The 24,337-nt window shown below is 35.2% G+C and overlaps 1 protein-coding gene and 1 non-coding gene across 3 annotated transcripts; one reads left to right on the forward strand and one right to left on the reverse strand.

Annotated features, from left to right (window-relative positions):
• Positions 1-9,428: 9,428 nt before the first annotated feature.
• Positions 9,429-9,502, forward strand: TRNAN-GUU (transfer RNA asparagine (anticodon GUU)). Its single transcript has one exon. It is a non-coding gene; the product is annotated as a tRNA-Asn (tRNA).
• Positions 9,503-9,546: 44 nt separating this feature from the next.
• On the reverse strand, positions 9,547-14,864 carry LOC143204655 (cytochrome c oxidase subunit 6A1, mitochondrial-like). Of its 2 annotated transcripts, none has more exons than XM_076417360.1 (2): positions 14,706-14,864; positions 9,547-9,822 (listed from the first exon to the last, which is right to left on the reverse strand). In XM_076417360.1, exons 1-2 carry the CDS (start codon positions 14,722-14,724, stop codon positions 9,599-9,601), a joined length of 243 nt encoding a protein of 80 aa, XP_076273475.1. In that variant the 5' UTR covers positions 14,725-14,864; the 3' UTR covers positions 9,547-9,598. The 2 variants fall into 2 exon arrangements, with proteins under 2 accessions (XP_076273475.1, XP_076273474.1); XM_076417359.1 differs by lacking the exon at positions 14,706-14,864 and adding an exon at positions 13,141-13,320.
• Positions 14,865-24,337: the final 9,473 nt, after the last annotated feature.

A 24,337-nucleotide genomic window follows, 5' to 3' on the forward strand; every position in this document is an offset into this window, starting at 1 on the left:
TAAAAAGACAGCTAGGTGCACTAAAATTTGATCTTGCTACGTTGCCAATTCTTGTTAATTATATGTATATTTCAGGAAAATATTAGATAGTGTAAGTATAAGATGTAGTTAGTAGAAAGTATGAAATTGATTGGCAACATAAGATTTGAAGCTTTGGGATTTATTATTTATTTTGGCTTATTTAACTCTCCGGGGTAGATAAACAGTGCAGAAATATTAAAATAGTATATCGTATAACACATTTTATTGCAATAAACGGAATAATACAAGCAAAAAAGTAAACTAAGTAAGACACCAGTATATATACAAAAAATATAAAAAATATTTATTTTGAGATAGTATACTTTAACATATTTTTTTATTGTTTTATCCTGATATTTTACTTTAAATTTTCCTGAATGCTGTAAAACTGTATGTATTACGTATTTACCTTTTGTGAGTTTTCTTATGGGTTCTGATAATTGTTCTATTTTGATAGTTATTAGCATTTGGTCATTCAATATACAAAATCATTTTGTATACTTTCAAAATGGATTAGATCATCTAATGAATCTAATAGTTTTGCAACTGTTACTTTAGCATTCTTTTTAAGGGTGTTTGTTTTTAGTAGATTTTCCATGGACTCTATTGCAATATTTGTGTTGATTCCAACGTTGTTGGTTTATTTTTTTAGCAATTTTTTTCATGTCCCAATAAGAGGTTATTTGTGCGACAGTACATTTAAAAATCTGGTTTTCATTGAAGGAAATTATTCATTTACTGATTAATAGGCTGACACCATTAGTTCTATTTTATTTACATAACCTAATATCTGATTGTATTTTGAACTTTAAATAGCCATAGTCCTTAAAAGTATTTTGTAATTTGTGTTTTAATTAAGTATCTTGTACAGCTCTATCACAAATTAACCTAAAATTTCCATTTAAATTTGAATTAAGACTTTGATAATTTTATTGATGTAAGTGTCATCTTCCATAATATACTAAAAATACTTAAAATAATTAGTAAAATACTTTTTTAATAATAAAAAGAGTACAACAATTTAAATTTATTTATCAGTAAATAAATAATAAACATTACAATAACGAATCTGTTAATTAGCTCTCACACATTTGAGCAAAGAAGCATTTCTTAGATGTTACAATTTTAACAACATAGGTACCCATAACGTTATTCTTTTAATATTATCTTTCCACGTTTAACACTCTTCAATAGACTTATATTTTAGTGTTTCTTGTTCAATATTATCACTCACACAAAGCACATGGAGTTATATTTACCTACAGTAACAATATTTTCACCGACAACAGCATCGAGAAGATTTTTGATTTCCATTCGAAGCTCTTTTCAATGGCAAATCAATTATTTCGTATAATTAAAGCTTATGCGGTGCTAAATCAAGTGAATAAGTTGAGTGCTTGATGGTTAAAACGGAATGTTTGGTGTGGTTTGATTAGGAAACGTTTGGTTTGTTCTCAATATTTTATGATAACTACGATAACGATCTTGTGGTAGTAGTCAATCACTGAACAGACGATTCGATCGATCGATACTTCCCTATGGCTGGTATTTTTGGTAACACCAATTTACGCTGAGCAAAGTTCCACGCAGTCATCCGCAGAATTCGAGAAACTCGAACCGATCAAATGACGATGGAATATTATCGGAAGGATTTTCTGGTTTTGCCGCATATTCCCCGACTAATTCCGCCAATTACCGATAATGTCCGGTAATCGACGATCCACCCCGACCCCCACCGATCGAAGCATATTCGAAATAAACCGATCCCATTACCATGAAACGCTTATTGTCCGGCAAAAACGGCTCTCGCAGCGTCGTACTATGTCATCGGCGGTTCCATTGTCGACGATTTCGCGACGTAAAGTGACCACACAGGCGGCATGAGACATCGCAGGAGACGGTTTTCTATCGTAAAAGAGCGTTGCATAACGATTGTTTACCGAACCAACGAGGTAGGAAACGCTTGAGCCGGTTGGAATAGGTAATATATGAATTCTGATGGTGGGTACAGAGCTGAGAATTCGGGGCGAATTTCGTGGAAAAATTGAAAATGCGCATGATCAGTACTGAATCCGGCGTACATTCGTGCCGAACAGGTTTCAAAATTGGTTTAAAGTCGTAGTGGGCATGCACTTTGCTTAGTTCCAGTGTTCGCCACAATGATTTTCAGCGCTTGGCGACGAACAGAACGTTGTGGAACAGAACGGAACCGCGGATTAGGCCAGCAAAAGATGTATTTCTGTCTAAGGCTGTAGAAAAATTACAAATAGCGATCAACAAGATCTATAAATAAACTGGAGACTGGAAAATACAGCTTAATAGCTCCAAATTTGTCCATGTTAATTATATCATTTGACAGATGCGCGATTCTTCAAGCAAATACCTTGGAATATATCCCGATGACGTTAGACAAAAAGCAGAGTAGATTAGACTCAAAGTTAAGCAACTGTACTGGTTTTAGTCGGAAGATACTCTCAGCTTGACCTAAAATCAAAGAGATTGGTTTATCAAGTGGATACACGAAGTGATCCAAAACTTCACCTTAGAATATGAAATACGGTTGTTAAAACATAGTAACGCGGAAGCAATACAGCTACTGGATGACACGCATGAAGTCAGAAGATTCGTACCAAACCATACGAACTTGTTTACTTAAGTGTATTCTTAACTTTAGCTTAAATAGTTTAGTCCTATTGTAATTTGGGAAATACATACTGATGTATTAATCCCGTACTCGCCTTGGTTGTGTATTGATGCAACTACAACAGAACAGTAGTAGTAAATTAATTTGTAAATTAAAATTGTACTTAGGATATCTAACGTAAGATGTAATTAATAAAAAAAATTATCTTACCGAAAATTATTCATGCACGGTCCTCGCAGTTTATATCGTCTACGATATGTTGGAAAGACGAAACCAACAGACGAATCCGCCTTGTCTACATGATTTTAAAACGATTACCGACCAATTCTATCCCTCATAGTTATTTACATTGCCGCGACCGAACAGGAATGCTTACCGTAAAATCGACATCGAGTTAAATCACGCGGTCGTACGTATGGTTAAGCTGATGTACGTCAACCGTTGTCCCCGATGCCGGTAGGTCTATTTGTTGTTAACGGTTTTCGAGAAAATATGATTCGTGTTTGATTTGTCTGAATAAAAGGAAACCGCTTACGCAATGACAACGAATCCGTTAGGTAATTTCGTTTTGTCAATCCAGAAATTGATTCTTTAGTAACAAGGTCGCCAAAAAGGTCATTGATCAAAACTGAATATGTATCGTTGATTAGCGTTTCATATGTATATAAAGAAATTCGTTATTGTCAACATTACTAATATCCCATTAAAACATTATTCTAAAAATGTTAACCAAATAACTATGAGGGAAAAGGATATAATCTAATAACAGAAACAAATCTACAAGAGTTAGCAGAAAAGGACATAAAATTAATAACAATTAGCTAGCATTTAGAAAGTAAAAACTAAAACCCAAAATAACCCAGACAAATCTTGTCCAACAACAAAAGAAACAGTTGCCGGCGACACAGTCATAATGGCAAAAGATATATCTCTACCTAATGCTCTAGAATAAGTATAAGTATTACAAATAGATTAGACACTGGAAAATACAGTTTAATAGTTCCAAATCTGTCCATGTTAATTTTACGTTGTGGCGAAATCATAAAAACTTTATTATATCACTTGATGGATGCCCGATATTTCAAGCAGAATCAGCTAAATGCCTTGTCATACATATCGATGGTCGGTTAAATTGGAAGCATCATGTTAGTACTGTACTGGTTAGTCGGAAGATACTCTCAACTTGACCTAAAATCAAAGAGATTGGTTTATCAGTCAATCATAGAGCCTATTTGGATCTATGGGTTGCAAATATGGGGTTGCACTAAAACATCAAACCAACTAGTAATTCAAGACACCCAAAACAAAATTCTACGATTAATTACTAATGCTTACCGCTACATAATCAACGAAGAGCTGCACGATGACCTCGAAATCAACTGGATACATGAAGTTAATTAATAAAATAAGATTGTATTAAGTATATCTAATGAAAGATGTAATTAATTAAAAAAACTGTACTTTTAGCATCCATTTGTGAGATAACATTGAAAAATAATGTAGCCCATTCATAGAATACAAAACTTTCCTTTCATTTTTATATTTAAATAATTTATTTTTACCGTATATTCTATAAAAATGACGCGATGAAGACAAATTTCGTTAAAAAACAACAAGTTGGTTACGAGGGTTCCCATTTAACTTCCCTTTATATGTCGCATTTTTCTATGACGACAATGATGTAATACATATACTAAAACGTTTATTACCACATATATATATACTTCAGAATAAAATATTTTACACAGAAAATCACTTAATGAAGTAATTTTCTACATGTCATGTATATACTAGTTATCATACGAAATACTTATTGCTCATTAGGCAGATTGTTGTTCTGCAAATAGTAATCAAAATATTATTGTATTTTATTCCGAGTTTATTAGATGTTTACTTGACGATCTAACATCGAGCTTTCAACTGCATCGAATTAGAAATGTAAATACATCCGCAACCACGATTACCCAGCGATTTATATCGATATTGACGACTTATTATCATGCGAATTAGATGGTTAATGAAACAGGCGTAAACCAGTGCAATTTCTCGCATTCGCATCGTTCTCTGATCGTTATCCACGGGCTCTTAAGCTGATCTTATCTATTTACCGTCGATGGTTGGTAATCGCGTCTATTTCACCACTGAATTGGTCTAATTAAGTCACTTTAACCAAGTTATTCATATTTCACAGGGTTTATCGTAGTGATTTAGGAATTCCATGCAATTAAACGAGAAATTCAAGTCAGACTAAACCTCTGCAAAAAAGTGTGGTATCACGTTAGTGAAAAGGGTGTAAATTCGTTATCGTTGAATAAACCATAAGCGTATACGAATTAAGTTAGAACTTGTTAGAACTATCGATTGAAAATAGTGAAACAGTGACAAAATCACTACTGAAAAAGGTAGTCGAATGAAAACAGTAATTACTATTTCAGTCGGATATTTTCCCCAATTTTGACGTATTCCCTCACGAACTAATTTTGAGAAAGGAAAGGATAGGTAGACTATCCGAAGTAATTTTATATATACGTTTTAATGAACTGCCTGCCGCTATTTGTAAATTGGTTTTAGAATCTGACAATATTTTCTCTTTATTCTAGTTAAAAAAGGACACAATGCTGTCTGATAAGTACGAACACATAACCGAACGAGCCTGCCAAAGTCGTCCGGTTGTCAAACGTATGCAGAATTCTTAATAAAAAATAGTGATAAGAAGTTATTTTAATGCATTGTTTGTTTTGATACATTTCAAATCGTTGCTTATTATTACTCTGACTGAAAATTCCGTCAGAAAGTCAAATAGAACAAATAGCGTCTCTAATAAGTTACTTTGAACAGGAGCGAGATAATGGAGGCCCCCTCTTGCCAGTAAAATTCGTTTGAGATATAAGCATTTTTGTGTATATAACAGTGAGTATTTTTTCAATAGAAACATAATTTAGTACAATTATTTCAACGGAAACTGTTAGTCTCAAAAGTATCGACGAGGTCTAATGGAACTTCCGGATATTGTTTTTAAAAGAATACAATTTTTAAAAGCCTATAATAAAATGTAGGAAAACTTATTACTTCAATATATGTATTTAGATGAGACATGGATATCTCCGAATGGGATCAGTATACCCGACGGTCACTCATTGCAAGATGATAATAAAAATAGTTTTATGACAACAAAAGTTGATGGAAAAAAGTAAACGTTGGAATAAAAATTGAATAGGTTTTATTAGTCACGATATTTATTAATAATTCATTGCATATGTATTGTACCTCGTAATAGTTTTATTTATTGCAAATTAGGAATATTTTCACATTGTTATTCGATAAACCTTTAATGGAAGAAGGTTTAACATTCAAAGGGCTTGAACAGACATGGACGGACTCAGAAAATCGAAAAAGTCAATCAAAAAACGCTACCTTATAGCTGCTAAATTAACATAAATACAGTGAAAAATATTTTATTACTTATCAATCAAAATGTTGTCCGTTCTTTTCCATTAAATTAACAAATAACATTGAAAGATAGAGTTACTAAAGGCTGCAATATGCATGTATATGGTTATTTACAATTATATTACAAAATTATAATGCTGAAATGTAGCCAGTATATAATTGGTGAGTATATAATTTTTCAATACATAATAAATCAGAATCTAATAAGTCAGTATAAAATTATTCACTATAAAATTAGTTAGTATAAAACCAGTCAATATAAAGCTGGTCAGTATAAAGGTAGTCAGCATTAAACTATTCAGAATTAAACTAGTCAACAAAGAACTAATCAGTATAAACTAGTAATTAATGTTTCAGTCGAATGACGTACTCCCTATTGAAAATAGTTACAAATAGAACAATCTGATGCTGAAACTAAATGATCGATAAGTCCCAGAGCTAGTTAAAATTAAACTAAGACTAGTATGAAGAAAATAACGTACCGATACTGTGGCTAACGCAATATCGAAATTGTTTAGAAAATAAACACGTATTCGCGATATGGGCAAACGCCACTCTCTACGACAGAAGACTAATTAACCGCCGGTACAGCCAATTAACGGTAGCTATCAAAAACGCATAAATCTAAAAGTGCAATTGTTTGTTAGTTAAAGTTAATGGTGAATATCACAGGAATTTATTTGCTGTATAATTGAAATGTCCACTGGTTTATTATTAAGGTTTTACACCCTACAAAGTAAAGAACAAGAGGTAACTCACAACAAGACATGTGGTCTGCGGTTGTCTTCAACCAATAACGTTGTCTATAAGATATTATTAGTTAAGGATAATTATCGAAGATGATTTTCTTGTCACAATTAAATAAATTACCCATTTTATACGATGAATAAGTCGAATTTGCTTTTATATATTGAAAAAATATATTCTTAACAAATTATATCTACTGTTATCTACTACTATAAAGTTTGTGGTGAGTAAAATACAATAATCATTTTATTTGGAGATTTAATCGATTTTCAAGGCACGTAAAAAGTTTTCACTTATGTCTCTTTATCTAAAATAATCAGATATTTGTGTATAATGTTATTGCTGAACTGATGTGATGGAAAACCGGAAAGTTTCAGTGTAAAAACCGTTTAGTTGGCTTTTTAAACACTAACTATATCATATGAGAAGCCATAGAAAAATGAGGCTTCTATGGTATAGTAGTTAAAGCGTTCAGCTCACATGCGGACGTCGCGGGTTCTATTCCCTGTCAGGGTAACGACTTTTTGTTGTTCTAGTTGAACATTCGTCAAATCACCTAGGTTAGGCAGCGGACCCGGGGGCCTGAAGCTTTCCTTATTTTCAATAATGCTTTCTTTATTCCTGTTTTTCCTCATACGGGCTGCACTTTTACTTGATCTACTCATTGCAATACTTAACAAAATAGCTACGTATTTTATTGAGTAAATATCTAACACTAAAAAAAGAAAAAGAAAATATTTTTAATAAAAAAATTGAACCAACTTCCTAAAAATATATAGAAACCTCATTAAAAAGCAGAAAAAAAATCAAATTTAGATATTTAAGACAAAAAAAAACGTTCTAAAATAAAATATGTACATAATAATCGTTGTAATAACTAAATAAAAATAAACAAAAACCTTGTTATCTACTACACGTCTTTTTTATATATTCTACTACATACACATAATTATTCTACTACATACACAATTTAGCTTAATACTTTCTTAAATCTATTTATCTATTTACAATATTATTTTAACTACTACTAACTGCTCACTCTGAATGTAGTGCCGAGTCCAAACAATACTAAAATAATAATATAATTTCATATATACAACTTAAAAATATTTTTTGTGGTTAACGATTAAAAAGTCTACGTTTTTCTTTGCACAAGTAAATATCTCATAAAACTACGCTATAAACTTCAGCTGGGCGATGAAAAACGGAACGGAATATACAAGACCACTCTGATATACATCTCCCACATATCTAAAAAAAGTTGGGAGCGTGGGCAGGAGGCGATCTTTCGAGGCACAACGGCACGTCGTCGTGCTCCAGACGAAGCTGGGACCGTTAGGTACACGAGAGATGTAAATTTAGGCGACGGTACAAGAAAAAACCCTCGTAATTTCGTCCAATTACAACGAATATCTCTGTCACGTGCCGGAAAATGGTTATTTTCACGTAGATGTTGTAAGTGTCGGTGTTATTCTGATGTTACCTGAAGTTTTAAGAGAGGATTGCCTATGAAAGCGCTTTATTTGGGCTATGAGAAACTTTGACAGCTTGAAGAACCTCTTTTTGGGGGGATAGTCTTCGGGGTTACCTGAGGGAACGTCTCTGACAGGGATGTGATGTGTTTCCCGATGAATTTGGGTATTTCTGACAAACCATGGGGCGTTCAGAGTTGCCTGAGAAATTTATTTTGCATTACCTGAAGCTTTTCCACTAGTTCTGGCCTGATAAACCGATACCAAGTGTTAGATCCATAGAACATGATGGGTCTGATGAGCAGCTTGTAAAGCAAAACTTCGGAGACAATTTACTTTTTCTGCAGATGAGATGGTTAAGCACTGTAGCGACACCGTAGTCTTTGGAGATTGCTTTATTTATCCGTGGTGACCATAAGAATCTACGGTCAAAGTTGAGGCTGATATATGTGGCTTTTTGTTGCCGCGGGATTAAGACTTTTTTCACTCTCAGCTAGTAGGCGCGGATGTCTCTCTGATTGTGAAAGATTATGGCCTGGCTTTTTTAGGGGTTGACTTGCAACCTCCAGAAATTTAACCATTGGACTGTGGCATTTAATTGAATTTGAAGTTTTCTCTGAGCGGCATCTATAGAAAGAGAACTGGTGAAGAAAGCTGTGTCATCCGTGTATTGGGCGGCTTCAACATCTTTCTTCATTGAGATGCTTGACATAAAGAGGTTGAATAATGCTGGTTGAATATACAATTATCTTTTAACATTTTATATTTGTATTTATGTTAAATTTTATTTAAATTTTTTTCGAGGTATTACATTTGGGTTTTATTTCAAAATTAATTGTTCAGTAGAAGATGACGTCAAGGGTTAGTAACGTGATGCGTATGAAATCCTCAAGCATTGAAATTATTTCCTAATAAATTATTTTCTTTACAGGTATTTGTAATCATAATTTAAACTAACTCATGAAATACAATGAAATAGCGTTCTCTGTGCCTTTCTGTTAAGGCCACATAAAATAATTGTTGAGTGTTATATGTATCAAGTTTACACTCAATATGTTAGTTTATAAATATCTTATTGAAACACGGTGGCACAAGCCTCCGTGGCGCAATCGGCTAGCGCGTTCGGCTGTTAACCGAAAGGTTGGTGGTTCGAGCCCACCCGGGGGCGCAACACTTTTTTTATTTTTTTTTTGTGAAATAAAATTCCCCGAATATGTATAACCAAAACAAAATGTATTTTTTCCTATTTTACATCAATTCCCCTTCACTGTTCGGGACATTTCTCGGGATTGTCCATTTCGTCCTCGTATCCTTCGGGCAGGGCGTTCTTCTGAGGGTTGTGGAACAGGGTTTTGTTACCGTCACCCCACGGAAACCTCTTGCTACGTAGCCGGAGGTACTCGTACCTGACAAAGGGTTCCCTCTCTGGTTCGCATCGTTTCTTCTGAAGGTATGTGAAAACGGTAAGGCCCAGTACTATAGGTATACCTAAAATGGTAAAATAACGTCAGAATATAAGTATTTTATTTATTATCCGTTTTGTTTTTTCCTGGATAAAAGTCTTAATGAGATATTCTGCTCTAGAGGCTAAGGTTTTGGCGTTTTTTAACTTCATTTTCAATCACTACATAGTATAAAACAAAGTCGCCTTTTCTGTCCCTATATCCCTATGTGCGCTTAAATCTTAAAACTACGCAACGGATTTTGATGCGGTTTTTTTTCAATAGATAGAGTGATTCAAGAGGAAGGTTTATATGTATCATACATGCATAATATACTAAGGCAACATTGCTAATTTTAGAGGTTTCTAACGTGATGTCGTAAATTAACCTATTTTTTTAGGCTTATTTAACAATTAGCAAAAACGCTGCCTAACCCTACGAGTTAGATCAAATTAATGTACTACAGTATTGTACACCATAAAAAGGTCTACAAAAAAGTCCGCGATGGTATATGTTTATCTTTTAGGGATAACCCACATTAACCATTTCTATTGTTTACTTTTTACGTGAGAAAATGGCTTATTTACGAAGCTATTTTAAGCAATACGGCATTAATCCTTAAATACAGTGTGCTATTAATATAGATCAATATGGTTCCTTACAGCATGTAAATTAAACAAATATTTTCGGAGATATTACAAATTTAAAATTTGCGTTTAAAAATGTGTAATGTAATAAAAATTGTATGAATTTAGATATTCCAAAGATAGCAGGAAATCTTCATAGTAAGTATAGGAGAAGAGGAATTGTTTTACTCCAAATTTAATGCGTGCAGGCCAAGGGCAGTAATGAATGAACCAAAAATATTGGATCGATTTTAATCATGTTTTCATTGAGTGACATAGGCATATATATTTTATGCCCGTGCAAAGTCGGAGCGGGCCGCTATGTTTTTATATACAACGTTCATATTTTTTCTATAGTGTATTTAATTTAGTATCAGCATTGCACCCGTGCGAAGCCGGGGCGGGTCGCTAGTAATCGATAAAATGTAATAAATTGGGAGCTACATTTTGTTAGTATATTAACTTAAATAAATAGTAATTAACGCAAGTTAACACAAAACATAATAACACGAAGACATACGTTTTTTATTCAGCCAATCGTAGCCACAGTAGCGTTTTCTATTTGTGATATATCACATGTGTAGAACAGGTAAAGAAGAGAACCCAAAGTACTACCTCGCAGTACACATACTTTCTTTTATTACTGAGCAAGGCTTTTTCGATATTTACTTTACCGGTATATCGATATATTCTGAAAAATATATCGATATTTTTTCAGCATAGATTAAATATGATTAAAAAAAACTTTTAAAATCGGTACTTAGAGAATTTTGTTACTGAAAATATCGTTACTCTTTAAGAGATTTAGAAAAAATATATATTGTTTTAGGCCAATATTTCACTATTTTTAATTTTTCTTAAATATATCCACATATTTCTATAAAATATATAAAAAATATATCGATATATGGATATTTTTAAAAATATCGAAAACGATATATCCACATTGTTTTAAATATTGATATATCGAATTATTGATATTTGTATCGGTGACCAACACCCCTACCTTATCCGCTTATTTTATCGGTCATAGTTTATCTGTAGTATGAAACGTGTTCGAACTTATTGGGTTTAGTTTCCGTTCTGTATGCCTTTGTGGCCCGCGTTATTATTAGTTTTAGAGTTGTATGCTTACACCCATGTATTCACCGTTTGGCGCAGAGTTAAAGATTATAACGTGTGTTGTCTAATTTAGATCATTTTATTTAAATACATCCCGACATATCTTCATGGGCTTAAAAGTGTTTAATACCTTTTATTTATAAAATACCACGTGCCCATCCTCTATTCTCACATGGGTACCGATCAGTTGAAAAGTGCCCGGCCTGTCAAATAGATGGCGCTACTAGAATTAAATCCATATGTTTTTTAGTTAGCCCTAACTCTCAAAAGATGCGTGTATTAATTTGACAGCCGTTGGATCATTAGTTTGTGAATTATAGCATTTTGAGCCATGAGCGTGAAAATACAGTTGAAGCAAAAACTTGGCTTGATACCGGGTTTCCGGACACTCAAAACACCTAAAAGAGGTTGTCACCGACTAAAACATTAAAAAAATCTACAAAATTAATTTGAATGACCGTAAATTGAAACTGAATGATATAGCAGATACTCTAAAGATATCAACTGAAAGTGTACATCATATCATTCACGAATATTTGGGTATGAGAAAGCTCTGTGCAAAGTGGGTGCCGCGCGAGCTCACTTTTGACCAAAAACAACGACGAGTTGATGATTCGGAGCAGTGTTTGAAGATGATCAAGCGTAATAAATCCGAGTTTTTGCGTCGATATGTGACAATGTATGAAATATGGCTTCATCATTTCACCCCGATGTCCAATCGACCGTCATTCGAGCGGACCGCACACGAAAGACCCGCTCCAAAGCGTGGGAAAACGCAACAGTCGTCTGGCAAGGTTATGGCGTCTGTGTTTTGGGATTCGCGTGTAATAATTTTCATTGACTATCTCGAGAAAGGAAAAACCATCAACAATGACTATTACATAGCGTAATTGGATCTTTTGAAGGGCGAAATCGCCGAAAAACGGCCGCATTTGAAGAAAAAGAAAATGCTGCTTCACCAAGACAATGTACCGTATCAAGAATCCATGAATTGGGCTTCAAATTGCTTCATCATCCACCGTATTCTACAGATCCGGCCCCCAGATACTATTTCCTGTTCTCAAATCTCAAAAGAATGCTCGCTGGGAAGAAATTTTCATCGAATGAAGAGGTGATCGACGAAACTGAGGCCTATTTTGAAGCAAAGGACAAATCGTACTACAAAAATGGTATCGAAAAGTTGGAGGGTCGCTATAATAAGTGTATCACCCTTGAAGGGATTTATGTAAAATTAAAAAGACTAATTTTGCCAAAAAAATGTGTTTTACTATGGTAGGCCGGGGACTTTTCAATTGACCTGTTACTTACCGGTTGTTGCTAGTTGCTGTTACAATCAGTTGCGTCCTGCTCTTATTGTGGATTTTACGGGTTTAATTTCAAGTTAAAAAAGGCATAGCAAATCGAAGAACAAAAATGAAACCAAACCAAATAATAAATACGAAAATGACCTGAAAATATGGAATTTTAAAGATGTTCTCTGGAGTGTTTGTTGTTAGTGGTCCTGAACTGAAGAATGTATAAAAACACGGATGTTTTTCCTTAATTTGAGACAAATAATTAGTTAAAAACTGTTAAAACTCTCTATAAATAAAATTAAATTACAAAAATAATCTCACCTAATAAAAGTGACAATTTTTTGAACAACTTATATCCTCCATCTGGGTACTGTGGAATGCCCGAGGGTCTCGAGGGACATTCCTTGCTCAGTACCACCTCCCCGGTCTGGAAATTTCGTGTGAATATCTTCCCGGATTGGCGTGACATTTTTTTCGACTAGAATTTTTCCACTAATCAATTTTGACATCGGAAATGCTAACCATCAAATTCCGATCGAGACGTAAACGGCTTTCAACGGCGATAAAGGTTTTTCTTTATTTGTCTGAAAGCTTTCGGGCGCTTGGGTACTGCCCAGGCCTTGGTTAATGAAGCTTGTCAATCAACGGTTCCCATCAATCGAGTCACTAAAAGTCCGAGAGAGGTTTTATCGATTCCGTGCAAACCTCCCCCGAGTTTGTTGCTTCGTCATGAAGATTTCAAATGAATTAAAGCATCGGGATCGATATATTTTCAAGAAATATTTGTGGTAATAGGTTTTTAAATGATAATATATCACATGTGTTATAAATAATGTGTATTTGTATCATACAAGATCTTGTTTGTTAACTGCTGTTAACTGTAGTTTATATAATGTACAAAACTTGATAATTGACTTAACAATATGATGCATATACTAACTGCATTTTTCAATAAAATTGCATCGTTCTTTGATTATTTATTCCATTATTCAATCTCACCCTTGCAGGTATCTCTTCGCTTATTATCGAATAATTTTTATAGTTTTTAAAGACTATTTTTACCGACGAGGGTTTTTCTGGACTGGACCTATTGTTTAACGCCGGCTCCTAACCACAATCCTCGGCATTAAAACTGGCGAGGCACCAACTTAGAAATCATCCCAGAAGGCTTGTGGTTTTACCCAACCTGGCTACTGGCGTGACTGGGATCATTTTCCTTGTCGGATTTTGCACTCTTACCTAGGACAATCACAAATATTCACAAACAATCAGAAACATACATTTTTATCTAAAGACTATCGCAACAGTAGGTGGACCGTCCTGTCGCTTTTACCACTGCGACTACCAAGCGGCATTATCGAATATTGTTAATCTATATTGGGATGAAATTTTCATATAGTTCACTACCTAAATTTTTAAATAAAATTGCTCGTTCTTTGATTATTTATTCCATTATTCAATCTCACCATTGCAGGTATCTCTTCTCTTATTATCGAATATTTTTTATATATTTTTACTCTTTTTACCGACGAGGGTTTGCCTGGACTAGACCTATTGTTTAACGCGGGCTCCAAGTCACAATCCTCGGTATTAAGGCGAGTGACCAACTTAGAAATCATCCCAGAAGACTTGTGGTCTTACCCAGCCTGGTTACTGGCGTAACTGGGATCATTTTCCTTGTCGGATTTTGCACTCTTACCTAGGACAATCACAAATATTAAACAATCAGAAACATACATTTTTATCTATAGACTATCGCAACAGTAGGTGGACTGTCCTGTCGCTTTTACCACTGCGACTACCAAGCGGCATTATCCAATATTGTTAATATATGTTGGGATGAAATTTTCATATAGGTCGTGTCTTTCTTTCACAGCTGTACCTACCTTCGGATATAGCGGACATATTAATTTGTTTTCTCTAGAAGAAATGTAAAATATAATTTTATCTGACCATACTATTCTTAATCGTCTTTTTTCAAACTTGCCAGAACTGTTTAAAGTTCCGACAATACGGAAATAACAGAAAATAGCACAAAATATTAAATAACACTGTTTAAAAATAACTAATTTCGGATAATACTGTTTTAACACACTCAGTTTCCATTTTAATATCGTTTGAAATGCAAAATTTATTTACAGATGTACAGCGTTGCCAGACTTTGTTTTTACGCGTCTGTGGCTAATTTACATACAACAGAAACGACGAATAATCTACTGTGTAAGAGTTGGAGTTGACAGCGCGTCGGCCAGAGCCCAAAATATTAACTTATATATTTTATGTCACCAATTTGACCGCTATTCCTTGTTGCTTGATTTGGACATATTTCGTTTTATTGGAATATCTTTATTTGAAGCGCATATTACACAAACATTTTAGGCCTAAATATTTCTCCCCAATATACATTTTAACTCTATTAAACTTCACGACTCCAGGTGCCCTCAATTTTCGACAAAAAGGGAATTGTTAATAAGAGAAAACAATGTTTTGAATTAAATTCAATCTTTTCTTTGCGTAAATTAATATACAAAGACGAGTTCATTTATTTAAAATAATAATATGAAAATATATACAATTAAAGATATTTAATCGATATGTAAATGCTGAAAAAAAAAATAGATTGGATGGAAATGACTTACTAAATCGTTAGTCTGGTTTTGTATAATACTGATTCTGTCATCGAACCCAACTAATGGCCATACACACGACACATAAGAATTTCACTGATCTCGACTCCAGACTTCTTTTTTTGATACTTCTTCTTCTGGTCTAAAACCAGGCAGTGGAATGCATGACACCTACCTGGTCTCGGAGACTTGCTCTGGAGTGACAAGTTGGACCGGGTTATGTGGGTGTGTCTCTGGGCTTACCAATACACTAAACCGAAACCGTCTCACAGTTGACCCCTGTGGATCACTACTGCTACTGCATTAAATTTGGGGATATGGCACCCGCCAACCCGGCCAAAAAACAGTGAAACTGACTATATATTCGCGAACTTGAGTTAACACACGACTGGATGCTGTCGCATAGGCGCAAAAGTTATGACTGCAGCAACCGGAGGAGGTCGTTTCAGTCTAGAAAAGAGTAGGTTAGGGGTGACTCGGTGCCAAACTTCCAGCATGTCGACCAGCTCGCGAATAAGCGGGTTTTCAGAAGTGCTTTATTTCCGGAGTGTCAGTTTCCCTATGAATTTGATTGATTCTGACAAACCATGGAGCGTTTGAGATTCTCTGGAGGAATTTTTTTGGAAAACTTGAAGTCGGTTTGATACCCTTACTGTCTTCTTAATTCTGATTACATCTTGACTCTCTTAACTATTTCTTTTGTTAATTATCGACTCTTGATATTTTACTGGTTTTCTTGGATATTTAATTATTTATTTTTTGGGAATTTCTTTTATAATTCTGTGTTCGTTAATTCTGACTCTTATAATTCTGTTGTGGCTGTTCTTTTGCTATTTCTGTAATCTCGACATTTTCTGTTTCATTGTTAATGAAAACATATCATGGATTTATTCTAAACAAATTGTATACGCTTACCAGAAGATCGCTTGTCCCCTCAGACTTTATCAGTTCAAACAAATGAAAATCCGTATGTGCCGAACCGAATATTACATTCTGATCAGTGCATGCTGGTTATATCACTGTATCGAAAGCTGATTTCGGATGGCGGTCACGTAGATCGGAACTGTGTTGCGCGAATGCTCCGCAGTCGGTCCTGGTATAGCTGCCAATGCGAAATTCTGTAGTAAACCGTTCTTTTTTTTCCCTTCTTCTTTTCTTCTTTCCACCGCGCCGCGTTTCGTTCGCCTCTTGGGCAGCGTTCGGCGGCCGATCGAAGTCTGGGAAGCGCGACGCATTCCTGTCCCGCTATTGCCGTTTTTTCCACGTATCGACATGTTCTCTTCGGTGTTCCGATAGCTAGTCGCATCGCGGAATCCGCTCCATACATAATTACGTCACAAAAAATGTCATATTCCCCGACAACTGCCCGTGAAGGCGCATCGAGATCGATACCGAGCTGAATTCAGCGCCGAAAACGTAATACTTTCGATATAGTCCTGCAACACGTATGGACGGATTGTTTAATACAATTAAACAATTTGTATGCATAATTTGTGTGGGTATGATACATAACTGGTGATGCAAATATCTGTTTTTTTTTTCACAAACATCTGCCTGTTGAAGACTGTTTTTACCAAAACCTGCAAAGTCATCAAATGAAATAAAAGCCTATAGACCTATATCACTGTTGGCAGTAATACCTAAGATTTTTTAAAAACTCCTGTTGAAAAGAATAAAACCGATCATAGAGAGAAAAAAACCCATACCAACACACCAGTTTGGGTTTATTAACAAGCATTCAACAATTAACCAGGTCTACAGAATAACAGATGTTATTGAAAAAGCCTACGAAAATAAAAAGTATGCTCAGCTATTTTCTTAAATGTAGCACAAGTCTTCGATAAGGTTTGGCATGAAGGCCTTATTCATAAACTACAGAAAATTTTACCAAAACAACACACCAAACTACTAAAATCCTACATTACAGCCAAAATGTTTATAGTTAAACAAGAAGAAGCTTACTCTACAATCAAATAAGCTAAAGCAGGTGTACCACAAGGAAGTGTACTGGGACCAATGCTTTATCTACTCTACACTTGTGATATACCACAAATGGAGAATTTTACCATGGCTACATTTGCTGATGATACTGCGATTATAGTTGTCGGAGACAATAGTGAAGAATACATACGAAAATTACAACAGGTAAGTGACAATATAAATAATTGGACACAAACCTGGAAAATAAAAATTAACGAAAGTAAATCTGTGCATCCTCAGTTCACTTACAATCAGATTGTACAAGCACCAATATCATTAAATAATACTATCATTCCATATAGCAACAGCACTAAATATCTCGAAATAAATATTGATGCAAAACTTGGCTGGAAGGAACATATAAAGAAGATAAGAAAAAGGCAGGAATTGAAATATAGGAAAATGTATTGGCTAATTGGAAGAAAATCACAATTTTCAGTACATTGGTTTAGTTTAATCCCAAGCTGTTTGCGTTTTCTCACTATATATTATTTCCATATTAAGCGTCGATCAAAATACATTCCCATATATTTTTTATTGTCTGCTTGTGGCATTTACTAATTATTCATTTTTACTGGGAGACAAGTCCTTCTACAAAATGTGAATGTCACATGGGTAGATTTTGTCTCATTGGCATTAACATACTATGTTTTCAACCACAATTCGACTTTTTTAAGATGAAGTTAGAGGTTTCTTGTGGCTGATATTGGATCCTCGTGTGATGATAAAACCGCTGTATCGTCAGCATGTGTTGCAACAGTAGTAATTCTTGAGATCGGTAGGTCTGCTGTATAGAATAGGCATAACAATGGACCAATGGCACCACCCTGTTGAACAAAAGGCAGTGTTTTCGTCATCCTGTTTTATAATAAAATGCTTGCAAGAGATTTTTTTATATTTGTGGTTGTCCTAGGCAAGAGTGTAAAATCCGACAAGGAATATGATCCCAGTCACGCCAGTAACCAGGCTGGGTAAGACCGGATGTCTTGTCGGAAGTTGGTCACTCGCCAGTCGGTAGGCTTAATGCCGAGGACCGTGGTTCGGAGCCCACGTTAAATAGTAGGTCCAGTCCAGATAAACTTATATTTGGTAAAAGGAGACTTTAAAATATGTAAAAAAATCTAAATATTCTAGATTATTTGTTGTTTTCACTCAATCAAGAGTAAATTTTAAAATTGGCCGATTATACGTACTGTGGTAGTGTGAATTAATAATCCAGATATAATTGTACAGTATTTTTTTGACCCAATAATGCTGAATTTAAGGATAGAGAATTCGAACTATGCGTGAAAAGTTCTCCGATATATGTCAGTATTTCTAGTATTTTTTAAGTATTTTAGTTTCAGGATCTTCACTATTTTTGAGGATAATATTTATATATTCGACAGAGATTTAACAAATAACATTCAGCGCCCCCTGTAAACCGACTCCGCGACCAAAAATAGCCATTAAAATTATACGCAGGCACCAAGTAAACGGTCATCCGGCTACTGAAATGTCACAGCCACCTGTTGCAGCAAATAAAATTGATTACTGCTGACTCGAGTACCGCTTCGACTTTGGCTTTTTCCCGTTCGTACTTCAAAGAGCGCTGATAGGCGTCCGCGAATAATTAAAATGTATCATGACCCTAGATCTGACGAGAAACGGGGAGAATTCTAAAATGATTTTTATAGGACGACGTGCAAGTAATACGTTCAGAAATGGCTAATATGTTTTTCCGGTATTTGCAAGTGAATAAATTCATAGTAAGTTCTATGTTGACAGTCCCATATAAATCCAGCCAATCCATGTATTAGTTTACAAATGATAATATCAAAAGTTTGTTCTTGGTATGGTGTAAACCCAGCAAAGTTTAGTGAAAATATAATATGTCTAAGAATTCCTTGAAGAATATTACATAGTTTAAGTCGGGTTATATATACAACAGTTTATTTCTCATAAAATTCCGTATAAATAACAATGTCTTCATTGAAATATGGACACCTTAAAATATAAATATGCCCGCCATTTTATTTAACACTGGCGACCCGCCACGGCTTCGCACGGGTGCAATGCTAATACTAAATTAAATACACTACAGAAAAAATATGAACGTTGTATATAAAAACATAGCGGCCCGCTCCGACTTTGCACGGGCATAAAATATATATGCCTATGTCACTCAATGAAAACATGATTAAAATCGATCCAGTATTTTTGGTTCATTCATTACTGCCCTTGGCCTGCACGCATTAAATTTGGAGTAAAACAATTCCTCTTCCCCTATACTTACTATGAAGATTTCCTGCTATCTTTGGAATATCTAAATTCATACAATTTTTATTACATTACACATTTTTAAACGCAAATTTTAAATTTGTAATATCTCCGAAAATATTTGTTTAATTTACATGCTGTAAGGAACCATATTGATCTATATTAATTGCACACTGTATTTAAGGTACTTAATTCGATAAGGATTAATGCCGTATTGCTTAAAATAGCTTCGTAAATAAGCCATTTTCTCACGTAAAAAGTAAACAATAAAAATGGTTAATGTGGGTTATCCCTAAAAGATAAACATATACCATCGCGGACTTTTTTGTAGACCTTTTTATGGTGTACAATACTGTAGTACATTAATTTGATCTAACTCGTAGGGTTAGGCAGCGTTTTTGCTAATTGCTAAATAAGCCTAAAAAAAATAGGTTAATTTACGACATCACGTTAGAAACCTCTAAAATTAGCAATGTTGCCTTAGTATATTATGCATGTATTATACATATAAACCTTCCTCTTGAATCACTCTATCTATTGAAAAAAACCGCATCAAAATCCGTTGCGTAGTTTTAAAGATTTAAGCGCACATAAGGATATAGGGACAGAAAAGGCGACTTTGTTTTATACTATGTAGTGATTTGATTTTTGTTCAATTATATTATTTGGATTACAATTTAGAATTCGATGACATTTTTTACATTACTAAAATACTTTGAATAGACTATATACAATTTATATTAGTTAAAATGCAGTTTTCCCACAACGTACGTAAATTTTACCAAAACAACTGTACGTTGAACGAAAACGATTGACGATAAGAAGCACCGAACTTGTCGTATATTAAAAAAAAAAACGATTTTTTGGCAAAAACCGTCGTCCGACCTTATTCTTTTTTTGCGCCCGCTGACCATTTGACTGGGCCACGTCTCGAGATCCGTCAAAAGCGGGACATGACCGGCCGGGCGATTTATGCGGCTCTTTGTCGCATACGAGCGGCGGCAGCGATCGGGACCCGCCGATCAGAATTTTCACGATTTTAATGTATGTGTGACGGTCTGGTTGGAATCTCTCCACCGGGAGCTGACGGGGTCCGGAGGCAGCGGCCCATCGTCTACCCGGTCACGTATCAGAAGGTCGAATGGACAATTCAACGTCGCTTCGTCTTTTTGCTATCGGCATCGAGGTCCGCTTTTTCTCTCTCCCGCTCCGGTCGCCTCGCCGCGCCACCGACGGGCGTTTGCGCGATTGGGAAAACTGGTTACCGTTTTCGGCTGTTCGGCCGATGACGAGTCCCATCATTCGGTCATATCGGCGACACATCATAAATTCTCCATAATGGTCGGCATTGAATGCAAAAAATCGCTATCCGAGGCGTTTTCGAGACCTATACGCACATATTCCATCATGCAATCAAGAAAAAACACTCAAACCAAGCGAAACTGATATTGACCATAATTTGCCGTATATAACAGGTCAATTGAAAAGTCCCCGGCCTACCATAGCAAAACACATTTTTTTTGCCAAAATTAGTTTTTTTTATTCAACAGAATCCCCTTCAAGGGTCATGCACTGATTATAGCGACCCTTCCACTTCTCGATAGCGCTTTTGTAGTACGATTTGTCCTTTGCTTCAAAATAGGCCTCGGTTTCGGCGATCACCTCTTCATTCGACGAAAATTTCTTCCCAGCGAGCATTTTTTTGAGATCTGAGAACAAGAAATAACTGCTGGGGGCCAGATCTGGAGAATACGGTGGATGAGGAAGCAATTGAAAGCCGAACTCATGGATTTTTGACTTTGTTTTGGTGAAGCAGAACTTTCTTTTTCTTCAAATGCAGCCGTTTTTCATCCTTCAAACGGGCCAACAACTCTATGTAATAGTCGCAGTTGATGATCCTTCATTTTTCAAGGTAGTTAGTGAAAATGATTCCAAGGGCATTCCAAAATACAGACGCCATAACCTTGCCAGCTGACTGTTCCGTTTTCCCACGCTTTGGAGCGGGTTTATAGTGTGCGGTCCACTCGGATGACTGTCGATTGGACTTCGGAGTGAAATGATGGAGTCATGTTTCATCCATTATCACATATCGATGCAAAAACTCGGGTTTATTACGCTTGATCATCTTCAAACACTGTTTCGAATCATCAACTCGCACGGCACCCATATCGCACAGAGCTTTCTCATACCCAATGAATGATATGATGTACAGGTTCAGTTCATATCTTTAGAGTGTCTGCTATTTCTTTCAATTTCAATTTACGGTCATTCAAAATTATTTTGTGGATTTTTTAAATGTTTTTGTCGGTAATAATCTCTTTCGGGCGTCGACTGCGTTCACCGCCCTCGGAGCTCATTTCACCACATTCACCAATACTTGATGGTTGATTATCCTGGGCAGTGTCCGGAAACTCGGCATTAAGCCAAGTTTTTGCTTCAACTGTATTTTTTCCCTTCAAAAATCAATATTTTATCAAGACGCGAAATTCTTTTTATGCATTTTTTTCACAATAACAAAAGTTGCTTCACCCAAAATGCTATAACTCACAAACTAATGATCCGAAAGCTGTCAAATTTATATACGCATCTTTTGAAGGTTATGGCTAACTAAAAATCATATAGGTTGAATTCTAGTAGCGCCACCTATGTGTCAGGCCGAGGATTTTTCAATTATCAACCTGTTACTTTTCATCGAAGCCCAACCGAATCTCGTTCGTTATCCTTCGTTAGCGTGGTCCGTACGCAGCATGAATTGAACGATAGTCACATGTCTCGGGGTTGCCAGTTCTTTGTTATCGTTTACTGGACGTCGCTACTGGCATCCCGCACGTGTTCAACATCTGGGATAATATTTTCTGGGTATTTTTCAGGCCGCTATTCTAAGATGTAATATTCGACATGCCCCAAGATTTTTACACTAGTATCAGTAAGTAACAAGTTTCGATGGTAGTTGGGGGACAGTATGACGGGCTAATGCCCAAGAAAGTACTTCCGAACGATGGAAGTGTCGTGGGAACCTTCCGCAACAATGGATAGCCATTTGATTGTAGATGTCTGCAAACGGTCAATTTCCCATAATAAAAGACAGATGTCCCTGGCGACGCTGGGAACGCGCGGTTTTACGCGGCCGGACGAGACGCGCTGACAGTTTTACATGCCAATACGTCAACGAAGACGGACCGTCAGCTTCCGTTTATTGCCGTTTCCGAGACGGGGACCCTCTACGGGGAGTAGCTCGGCGTCTCGGGTGTAATTCCGAAGCGCTTCTCGTAAAGGGGGGACCGCACACGGCAGCACCTCTCGTACGGACCACCTACGTACGGCCATTGTGCTACGGTCGCTCGGTTCAATTGCGATACGGACGGCATAATACGAATCTAATATGACATCGATTTTGTTATGCAAAAGACGTACGTACGTGAAAGAGGTCGAGGAGGCTGGGGGATCGCTTCTTCTTCTTCTTTTATTACCAACAACCACTCGAATAGTATAATGGAATGAAGAAGCGTCGGAGGTATACGCTTGTATAAGTTGTGTTTCATTACCATATAAGGAATTGGGAATAAAACGGTTTCCTTCTTCATTCAGCGTAATGTTTTTTTATAATTTCATTCTAATTTTTATTATCCGGTCATTATTTTAACGAATATAATAAAAAATGTTCACGAACGAGCAGAAGAAGAAAAAGTACATTAGAATATGTGTTAAGCCCGCTTGCGTATAATCTTCTATTTCTAATAATTAACACAATTAGTATGAAAAATGTGCAATTTTTTTTGGCTTTTTAAATTAGTTTAGTCTTTAAAGATAAAGCTATATAAATATATGTATTTTGAGGCAAAATCATTATAACATTTTTAGATTTATATTTTTTGAGATAAGTGACACTAATAAAAATCTACATGTTGTTGTTTGTCTTTAAAACTAAAGGTATAATCATCGTATAATTCTTTATAATCCCTGTAATCCCTGAAATAGAGAAGAAAAAATATTTTTAAGGCTATATATATATTGAAAATTTGTCATTTTTTATTGTTCTTGGATAAATCTTTCAAAATATATATGTCTTGGTACGAGAGAAGCGAAAATACTTGCTAAATAGCTCTAGGATATATAATTGCTAGGGTATATGACGTTAACAGAACTCCACTCATTTTTTGCAAATACACTTCTTATTATATAAATCAAAAACAAAAGTTTGTATAAAAATTATTGTAACATCATTCGATTCTGCGTAAAATTTTCATCAACCTGGGATAATTTGAATGGAAATATCAATAAAAAATAAGAAAATGGCAAAAAATCGCAAATTTTCACGACTATATATATGGAAAAAGTGCCAATTTTTTTTTGTTCTTGGATAAAGATAAAACTTTGAAAATAAATATATTTTGGCACGAAAAAGACGAAAATCCTTGTTAAATTGCTCTAGGATTTACTGTAACGTTAATGGAAATACATAATTTTTTTGAAGATACACTTTTCATCATCCTGGGATAGTTTGAAGGGAAATATAAATAAAAAATAAGAAAATGGTAAAAAATCGACTATTTCACGACTATATATATGGAAAAAGTGCCAATTTTTTTTTTGTTTTTGGATAATGATAAAACTTTGAAAATAAATATATTTTGGCACGAAAAAGACGAAAA

This window comes from Rhynchophorus ferrugineus, unplaced genomic scaffold (genome assembly GCF_030347505.1).
Source record: "Rhynchophorus ferrugineus isolate W39M unplaced genomic scaffold, kcgeb_rfMv2 rfM11, whole genome shotgun sequence".
Taxonomy (NCBI): Eukaryota; Metazoa; Arthropoda; class Insecta; order Coleoptera; family Curculionidae; genus Rhynchophorus; species Rhynchophorus ferrugineus.